Below are 9,690 nucleotides of genomic sequence, written 5' to 3'. Positions count from 1 at the left end.
CCCTCGCAGTCCTCAAGCCCCGCCTCCTGGACATACTCCGCCTCTCTTATGTCCGCCTCACACCCACTGCTGCTGGGCTGCAACACACACCACAGCTCCCAGTACTGCTCCCAGTATGCATGTCCCACCATCTAACCCCGCCCAACAGTGCATATTCAGCTCCCTGTCCCATGATGCCATGGGGCACTGCTGGCCCCTGGCACTGAGGGCCCCATCACTGGCACAAAGGGGCATCACGCTTTCACCCTGCTGATGACGAGTCGTCATGGCAACACCACAGAGGAAGCTCTCCCTGCCATACTTTCACACCTCCAACTCCCGACCATTAACACCGCCGTAACCAAATCAGCGATGGTGCTCATGTCTGACTGCAGGACAGAAGAACCGGATGAGACCCTGACTGTGGTCACTGAGAGCAAGGGGTTCCCTGGTGTCTGAGCGACATACCTGCCTCTCTCAACCTGCCCCCTAATCAACCCCTGAGCTCACTGGCAGAAACGCTGTTCTCTCCCTCTCCACCGCAGCTGCTGTGTGGTGAGAGTTCAGGCACAAAATGGCTGCCCCACCCAGGTGGGTGCTCCACATTGGTGGTGGTTGAGGCCAGTTTCAATGAAAATCCCTTTGAGTGTGAGAACAGCAATATATAGATGCAAGGAGTTATGATTATTATTCGGTTACAGTGGTGACGGTAAGGGGGTTTCATGGCTATGCTCACCGATTCAGGGCTAGCCTCTCTGGCTGGGACGGGTCTACTGCAGGGGGCGGGGGCCCCAGGGGCAGCAGGGGCCGCGGGGGCCACGTGACCGGGCTGGTGCAGGATCAGGCAGATCAAATCCCCAGAAACCACGCCGCAGGAGGACAGCGTCCGGCCGATGTCAGAGAGAGGCTCCCTGCCGTTCAGCGACAGGCTGAACTCGGCCTCTGGGCTGGGGAGCCAATAAATACACACTTCTGTGAGGCTTACTGTGTTATTGCACATATTTTACTACCACATGCAGCCGATTTTACCGTTATAAGCCGGCAGGTGACTTAAAATAATTCTGTGAGATTGTGGGAGGGCGGTCAATATGTGTATTGTGTGTGCTTTCTCAGCCGTGACAATAACACAGCAATAATACTGTCCTTATAAGGCCGTGATAATAACACAGCAATAATACTGTCTTTATAAGGGTTTTATAAGACCATGGACAGGGTAATGCACCTGAGACCCCAGGGCGGTAAAAGGTGCTCCCTGATGCGGGCGCACAGATCCGACAGCACCGGCTCCTCTTCCTCCAGCTCCAAGCGGCTGGTCTGCTTGTTCAGCCTCACCCGCAACTTCATGCTCCTGCAGCAGTAAACGGAGATTCACAAACGGCAATGGAACAAGATGAAACACGAAAGCATTTGGAAAATAACGCTACTGTCATGGAAACGCATCGAGTCGAACGTCTTCGCTGCATTGCTTCAAACATTATTAATTTCAATAAGTTAATCATCCCTTCTGTTGGTAGATAATTTACGTGCAGTATCGAATACATATTGTAGAGTAAATAAAATATTTACTAACAAATTACATTAGGGGCCATAACGAAACCAGGAAGAACAGTTAAAAAGTAGATAACGTTGAGTCCAACCTGATCAATAGTAGCCAACTTCACTCAAAACGCTGATAGTTAGGTTACGCTCTGCCTAGTTTAGCTGCATACTGTAATACTGTATATTTTGTATCCAGTCTGACTAACTTGTGTCAGCTGGCCAACACAAGATAAGCACTGACCTACAATGTGTGCAAGCAAGTTAACACAATATCGAGGTGAGCTATGTCAGTATGCAAAACTGTTTCGGTTTCATTTCTTTATAGCGCATATCGCATGTATCCCGTTCTTAGTTGGACAACGTTACTCTTATAATACTTATCTCAAGTTAAATTTGGAGTGGAGTACCAAACTATGTAATATTACAAAATTAAACAACCATACAGTGCAAGTGCAGAGAATAACTTCTGATATACAGATGTTACAACACAAACAATGCTGTCAGCCAGCTAGATTATACGACATGATGTTTATTAGCCTGCCCACTCGTAAACTATCATGAAGTCACAACAAAAGCTAGAGCTGTCTACATAACTTAACCTAGTGAGCTACAATGAAAAGAGAGTTAGATAGATATACGTGTTGGTTACTAAGACGAGTTAACTTTAACGTTACCTACCTAGCCATCTACCAATGACTCACGATATTTCAGGGTAACACTGGACTATCAGTGAGCTAGCTTCACTTACGTTGTGCTGGCGATGAGGAGCAGAAAAGTTTCATTATTAAATGCCAAAGTTTTGAGTGTGATTGGGCGTATGAAGTAGCTGACAAGCGAAAAACGTCACATTGAAACAAACATTACACTCCTCCAAAACAATATGCAGGTCCCTGGCATGGACATGAACTACGGAGCCCGACGAGGGTTTAAATACCACACTGGTACAGTTCTCACTTAGACTAAGAAAAGGCTAGATGGAAATTACATTCAAAAATAAATAAAATTGTGTCTTAGCTGACATATTTAAATATGAAAAGCAATAAATGAAGACTGTTATCAATAAAACAAAGAGCCAACTATATATTTGATATATACGCGTTTGATATTCGCGCTCAGATATTTTGAGACTTCCGAGCTTCCGTATTACACTGGACGCTCATGGTGTGAAGAAGGTTCGATAGGCGTCTCAGTGAAATTCTGTCTATAAAGTATTAGTTGGCAGGACAACAAGATGAGTCGGACATACAATGACGAGTTGCAATATTTGGATAAAATCCATAAGAACTGCTGGCGAATCCGGAAAGGATTTGTTCCAAATATGCAGGTTATGTATTTAGCTATTCAGTTTATATGCGTATACGTGTAACCGGCTAGCTGTTAGCTTGACACATGTTCCTTGCTAGAGTTACATCGGTGCTTTAAAGGCTAGATTCACGTGTAATATCTCTAAGCACACAATTGATCTTGAACAATGCTGATAACGTTAAGTTTGCAGATGCAGTCACCTTAATTTCCCTAAGTTAAATGTTGGCTGGTCTGAGCACATTGTAGCTACGTAACCATTCAAAGTTAGCTAACCATTGAAACATCGTAGGCTTGTTGTAAATGTTATTTTTTTTGTGTGTGTGTGCGCGCAGGTAGAAGGAGTCTTCTACGTCAACGATCCTCTTGAAAAACTGATGTTTGAGGAACTACGAAATGCTTGTCGTGGCGGAGGTAAAAAAAAACAAAACCCAAAAAATTTATTTATCAGAAGCTACAGTAAGATTAACTGACGCAGAAAAGGAATGTGGTCATTGTAATACGTGCACATTTGTTAAATATTAATAATCGTTTCGATATGCATTATTCATCGTATTTATTTTTAGGATTTGGAGGATTTCTACCAGCCATGAAGCAGATTGGAAATGTCGCAGCCCTCCCCGGAATAGTGCACGTACGTTGACGTTGTTAATTATCCCCCCTAGGAAACTGTAGAAAACTCCAAAGCAACGTAAAGAGGTCGTAAACAATGACGACGCAGTTATGGTAAATGGTAGGCATTTTTATCGTGCCTTTATCCAAAGCGCTCTACAATTGATGCTTCTCATTCACCCATTCATACACACACTCACACACCGACGGCGATTGGCTGCCATGCAAGGCACCGACCAGCTCGTCAGGAGCATTTAGGGGTTGAGTGTCTTGCTCAGGGATGCTTCGACGCAGCCCGGGCGGGGGATCGAGCCGGCAACCCTCCGACTGCCAGACGACTGCTCTTACTGCCTGAGCCATGTCACCCCCCCAGTTACTTAATAAAATACTGAGATCTCAGCTACTTTGCAACAAGCGCATCATCGGTGACCGTTCCATAGTAATAATATGTTCTGGAGGTTTCTCTCCGATTTTGTTTTAGAGAGACAGCTTGCAAATCAGCCTTTTCAATTGACTTTTTGGACACGCAAAGTACATACTAGACAGTGGGCCTTGTACCCTGATCTTTGCATCAAGCTCACTTACATGTTATATTCCAGTTGTCCCATCTTAATGGAATTTGAGTTTGCAGTGTTATGGAAGCCTCAGCTCTGCTCAGCGTTACTGTCACTCTGTAGAAGTGCTCAGTGTTACTGTCGGTCTGTAGAAGTGCTCAGTGTTACTGTCGGTCTGTAGAAGTGCTCAGTGTTACTGTCGGTCTGTAGAAGTGCTCAGTGTTACTGTCGGTCTGTAGAAGTGCTCAGTGTTACTGTCGGTCTGTAGAAGTGCTGAGTGTTACTGTCGGTCTGTAGAAGTGCTCAGTGATACTGTCGGTCTGTAGAAGTGCTCAGTGATACTGTCAGTCTGTAGAAGTGCTCAGTGTTACTGTCGGTCTGTAGAAGTGCTCAGTGTTACTGTCGGTCTGTAGAAGTGCTCAGTGTTACTGTCGGTCTGTAGAAGTGCTCAGTGATACTGTCGGTCTGTAGAAGTGCTCAGTGATACTGTCGGTCTGTAGAAGTGCTCAGTGATACTGTCGGTCTGTAGAAGTGCTCAGTGATATTGTCACTCTGTTTGTAGAAATCCATTGGGCTGCCAGATGTCCACTCTGGATACGGGTTCGCGATAGGAAATATGGCCGCCTTCGACATGACTGATCCCACAGCTGTGGTTTCTCCAGGTAACCATCCTGTTTGGGGTGTTCCACAACAGTTAGAATTGGTGGTGTTGCTTATTTACTGCTGAAGGATAGAAGATTCTATCCCAAGATTAAAACTGGTCAGCATGCTTACAGCTGTTGGAAGCTGAATTAGAGAGAGGAATATGGGTTTATTTCCTGAAGCGTTTGTGTTGACCTTTGACCCCGCGTGCGCAGGGGGGGTGGGGTTCGACATTAACTGCGGGGTGCGGCTGCTGCGGACCAACCTGGATGAGGGCGACGTGCAGCCGGTGAAGGAGCAGCTGGCCCAGGCGCTGTTCGACCACATCCCCGTGGGCGTGGGCTCCAAGGGAGTCATTCCCATGAGCGCCAAGTAAGCTGCAGATTACACACAGTGTACAGGAGGAGTGTGTGTGTGAGTGTGAGTGGCTGTGTGAGTATGCGCGCGTGTGTGTGTGCATGTGACTGTGTATGAGTGTGTGTGTGACTATGTGCGTATGGACTGTAACACGGCTGTGTGTGTGTGTGAGTGTGAGACAGTAACCTGGCTGTGTGTGTGTGTGTGTGTGTGTGTGTGTGAGAGTGTGTGTGAGTGTGAGTGTGTATGGACTGTAACACGGCTGTGTGTGAGTGTGAGACAGTAACCTGGCTGTGTGTGTGTGTGTGGCAGGGATCTGGAGGAGGCCCTGGAGATGGGGGTGGACTGGTCTCTGAGGGAGGGCTACGCCTGGGCCGAGGACAAGGAGCACTGTGAGGAGTACGGCAGGATGCTGCAGGCCGACCCCAACAAGGTGTCCTCCAAAGCCAAGAAGAGAGGCCTGCCCCAGGTACTCACTCACACACTACATGTTATTACAGCTATCCAGTGGTATAACTGGCGAGTTTATCGTGCTAATTGTCTATCAAAATTGTTCATCATAAATCGGTTTCACTTTTACCACTGCATTTCAGAAGCATTGGTAACGAGGCCATTTTATGGGCAAGTGTCCTCAGCGGTTGCTTTGGCGTGATTCGAATAATTTGAACTATCTAGCGGTCATACTCAAATACACCACTAGAGGGCCAGATAACGACAGCGATAAAGTGGATTGAACGCCAATATCTGTGTATTTACGCCCTCTGGCGGTAAACGTGATTAATTTCAGATGTCATACTAAAGTACACCACCAGAGGGCATACGCATCCCAATTAGTTCTTAATCGTACTCTCTGGCGGTGTACTTTAGTATAACCTCTGAAAATCGCAGCAATACAATCAACAATCCAGTCGTCAATGCTTGTTCTTTCACACCAGACTATAGCTTGTAATTTAAATGCATGCACACATTTTCACTGAATAAATTACCCAAAAATGGCTTTCATATGACAGTATCGGTGACCTAGTTTTACTTTTGGTCAAACCTTTGGCAATACTAGCTATGTAGCAGTGCCTGCACATATTTAAAACGCAGTACAAGGATAACTAACATTCGTGAATATCATACAATATTATTACAGCGGTCCAGCAGTTACTCGTGTACACCGCTAGAGGGCATTATTACAACAATTACGAACATTTGGGATGCTTATGCCCTCTGGTGGTGTACTTTAGTATGACATCTGAAATTAATCTCGTTTACCACTAGAGGGCGTAAATACACAGATATTGGCGTTCAAAACAGTTATCGTTGAAGTTATCTGGCCCTCTAGTGGTGTACTTGAGTATGACATGTCGACACGGCCAAATTAAATGGCAGCATACGCGACGGTTATATTTAGGTGTAATAATCGGTTTGTATAATGTCCTTGGACATTATAAAATAAAGGATAAAATCCACAGCTTTTTCCTCTCAGGATACAAATATTTTAATTGTGTTGCTCAACATACAGACCTGTTGTCTTAGGGAAGTTGTGGTTCATACAAGCCGTATGGCCATGCACAGTGCCAGCGCTAACCGTCAGTGAGTGAGCGCAGGTTTGGCTGTGTGTAGTGTGTGTGTGTGTGTGTGTGTGTGTGGTAGTGTGTGCGTGGTGTGTGTGTGTGTGTGGTAGTGTGTGTGTGTGGTAGTGTGCGTGGTGTGTGTGTGTGTGTGTGTGTGTGTGTGTGTGTGTGTGTGTGTATGGTCTGTGGTAGTGTGTGTGGTGTGTGCGTACTCACCCCAGACTCCTGGTCCCCGCAGCTGGGTACTCTGGGAGCTGGGAACCACTACTGCGAGATCCAGGTGGTGGATGAGATCTTCAACGACTATGCCGCCAAGAAGATGGGCATCGACCACAAGGGCCAGGTGTGCGTGATGATCCACAGCGGGAGCCGGGGGCTGGGCCACCAGGTGGCTACAGGTGCGCACCCCCCCCTCACATCGCCCCCTCTCTCTCTCTTCTCTCCCTCTTTCTCTCTCCCATCCCCTCCAGTCACCTTGGTTTCTCCAAACCTCTCTCTCACCCCACTACAGGACTAGAGTTGTTTTAATAACCAGGAGCCTCACCAATGTGTCCCCAATGTGCAGTAGAGAAGCTCTATTGGTTCAGGTGGTCACCGGTGCAGCATCAGATGGGCAGTGCAGCTCAGTACTGACTGAACGACGTGAGCCCTGGTTGTGGTTGATATGACCGCGTCCGCAGGGCTCATGTTGTGCAGGTTCCGTGTGGCGCTGTGGGTTGGAGCTCCAGTCCTGACGGGCCCTGGCTGTGTTCTGCAGACGCTCTGGTTGCCATGGAGAAGGCGATGAAGAGGGATAAGATTGTGGTGAACGACAGGCAGCTGGCATGTGCGCGGATCACGTCAGACGAGGGCCAGGACTACCTGAAGGGCATGGCTGCGGCCGGGAACTACGCCTGGGTCAACCGCTCGTCCATGACCTTCCTCACGCGCCAGGTGAGTCTTCCTCACCGGCTACACCTTCGTCACGCGCCAGGTGAGTCTTCCTCACGGGGTACACCTTCCTCACGCGCCAGGTGAGTCTTCCTCACGGGCTACACCTTCCTCACCAAAGTTTTTGAACCCAAAACAATGAGGTATTTTACCCAGGTCTGCTTCAGTAAAACATGTGATAAAGGCCCTGTGTTAAAGGCTGTGGTTAAAGGCCCTGTGTTAAAGGCCCTGTGTTAAAGGCCCTGTGTTAAAGGCCCTGTGTTAAAGGCCCTGTGTTAAAGGCCCTGTGTTAAAGGCCCTGTGTTAAAGGCCCTGTGTTAAAGGCCCTGTGTTAAAGGCCCTGTGTTAAAGGCTGTGGTTAAAGGCCCTGTGTTAAAGGCCCTGTGTTAAAGGCCCTGTGTTAAAGGCCCTGTGTTAAAGGCCCTGTGTTAAAGGCTGTGGTTAAAGGCCCTGTGTTAAAGGCCCTGTGTTAAAGGCCCTGTGTTAAAGGCCCTGTGTTAAAGGCTGTGGTTAAAGGCCCCGTGTTAAAGGCCCTGTGTTAAAGGCTGTGGTTAAAGGCCCCGTGTTAAAGGCCCCGTGTTAAAGGCCCTGTGTTAAAGGCCCTGTGTTAAAGGCTGTGGTTAAAGGCCCTGTGTTAAAGGCCCTGTGTTAAAGGCCCTGTGTTAAAGGCTGTGGTTAAAGGCCCCGTGTTAAAGGCCCTGTGTTAAAGGCTGTGGTTAAAGGCTGTGGTTAAAGGCTGTGGTTAAAGCACACTGTCTCCCTCAGGCCTTCTCCAAGGTGTTCAGCACCACGCCCGATGACCTGGACATGCACGTGATCTACGACGTGTCGCACAACATCGCCAAGGTGGAGGAGCACATGGTGGATGGGAAGCAGAGGACCCTGCTGGTGCACCGCAAGGGCTCCACCCGCGCCTTCCCCCCCCACCACCCGCTCATCGCCGTCGACTACCAGGTAACCCCCCCACAGGGCCCAGCTAACTCCGTAATCCTGCTCTGTGAAACAGGGCCCTGCGTGACTGGCCCTCAGCTGTTAAAGACAAACTCTAGCCCTCAGCTGTTGAAGACAGACTCTAGCCCTTAGCTGCTGGAGAGACTCTAGCCGTTATCAGCGGTGAGATGAACCTTCTCCAGTGATCAAGTGTCCTGTTTTCTGTCCCCATGATCAGCTGACCGGACAGCCCGTCCTGATTGGAGGCACCATGGGAACGTGCAGCTACGTGCTGACGGGCACGGAGCAGGGCATGACGGAGACCTTCGGGACCACCTGCCACGGGGCGGTACGCCGGACTACGTTTCCCACAATGCCCCTGTGCCCCAGCTGCTCAGGACTACAGTAACAGGCTCCTGTTGATTGGTGTTTTCAGGGTCGCGCCCTGTCCCGCGCCAAGTCCCGCAGGAACCTGGACTTCCAGGACGTGCTGGACAAGCTGGCGGACCAGGGCATCGCCATTCGCGTGGCCTCGCCCAAACTGGTCATGGAGGAGGTGGGGCACCGTCTGAGGGGTTCCTCTGTGGGAGTCTGCAGAGACTTACTTATGAAGAAGAATCGCACACTTAAGTAGTGCTCCAAAATCGCAGTTTTAGTCCAACAACAGGGTTATTATTGTTGGATTAAAACGCATTACATCGTGTGCGAGTCTTTTTCATGCGAGTTTCTCAAACACTGAACACTTGAGACCCTCTGACATGTGTGTCTGTTGTCTCTCAGGCCCCGGAGTCGTATAAGAACGTGACGGACGTGGTGAACACCTGCCACGACGCCGGCATCAGTAAGAAGGCCATCAAACTGCGGCCCATCGCCGTGATCAAGGGCTGAGCCCCCCCGCCCCCGGGACCGTTACCCAGGAGCCCCTGCACACGCACCGCCACAGGAAGTGACTCCAGCACGCTGCAGAGACGGGGACTGAATGAGCTCGATGTTCCACGCACAGCGTGGGAACTCTGCAGATCAGCCTTTATTTTCCTTTAGACGGTTTTTAGTTTCGTGGCTGAAGCCTTTTGGGGATTATTTTCCTTGTGCGCCTCGAGTTGAGGAATGAAAGCAGCTGGTTAGACCAGCGTCAATAAAAGCACTAAACAAAGAGCTGATGGTGTGATTTCAAAGTAAATCGAATCAAGTCATTTGAAAGTAAATCGATGAGAATCTGATCTTTGTCGTTGTGGTAAAAGCTGAATTTTCACGGGTAAGCCCCCTCTCTCCGGGCCACTCTA

At 48.7% G+C, this 9,690-nt stretch overlaps 2 protein-coding genes across 2 annotated transcripts in view; one reads left to right on the top strand and one right to left on the bottom strand.

The window, feature by feature from the left end:
* fbxo7 (F-box protein 7) overlaps positions 1-2,419 on the bottom strand; it is an 8,453-nt gene extending 6,034 nt beyond the window's left edge. Inside the window, exons 1-4 of the mRNA XM_061229527.1 lie at positions 2,267-2,419; positions 1,202-1,327; positions 716-926; positions 1-77 (exon numbers count right to left, since the gene is read on the bottom strand). The exon at positions 1-77 is cut by the window's left edge and continues 187 nt beyond it. Coding sequence (XP_061085511.1) covers positions 1-77; positions 716-926; positions 1,202-1,323 — 410 coding nt within the window. The 5' untranslated portion in view covers positions 1,324-1,327; positions 2,267-2,419. The remainder of the gene's footprint in view (positions 78-715; positions 927-1,201; positions 1,328-2,266) is intronic.
* Positions 2,420-2,655: 236 nt separating this feature from the next.
* rtcb (RNA 2',3'-cyclic phosphate and 5'-OH ligase) lies at positions 2,656-9,560 on the top strand. The gene is made up of 12 exons (XM_061229637.1): positions 2,656-2,842; positions 3,156-3,234; positions 3,387-3,454; positions 4,549-4,648; positions 4,844-5,000; positions 5,298-5,454; positions 6,786-6,945; positions 7,305-7,480; positions 8,243-8,431; positions 8,646-8,756; positions 8,844-8,963; positions 9,188-9,560. The coding sequence occupies exons 1-12, from the start codon at positions 2,750-2,752 to the stop codon at positions 9,293-9,295; spliced, it is 1,518 nt and encodes a 505-aa protein (XP_061085621.1). The 5' UTR covers positions 2,656-2,749; the 3' UTR covers positions 9,296-9,560.
* The last annotated feature ends 130 nt before the right edge of the window (positions 9,561-9,690 follow it).

Source organism: Conger conger, chromosome 19 (genome assembly GCF_963514075.1).
Source record: "Conger conger chromosome 19, fConCon1.1, whole genome shotgun sequence".
NCBI lineage: Eukaryota > Metazoa > Chordata > Actinopteri > Anguilliformes > Congridae > Conger > Conger conger.
Note: the sequence above shows the minus strand (reverse complement) of the source record. Positions and strands in the feature narration are given on the sequence as shown.

Excerpts from the sequence above, each read along its gene's own strand:
- rtcb (XM_061229637.1), top strand. The coding sequence starts at position 2,750 with ATGAGTCGGACATACAATGACGAGTTGCAATATTTGGATAAAATCCAT. Across the intron at positions 3,235-3,386 it reads AAATGCTTGTCGTGGCGGAG|GATTTGGAGGATTTCTACCA; the intron begins GTAAAAAAAAAC and ends ATTTATTTTTAG. Across the intron at positions 8,432-8,645 it reads TCATCGCCGTCGACTACCAG|CTGACCGGACAGCCCGTCCT; the intron begins GTAACCCCCCCA and ends CCCCATGATCAG.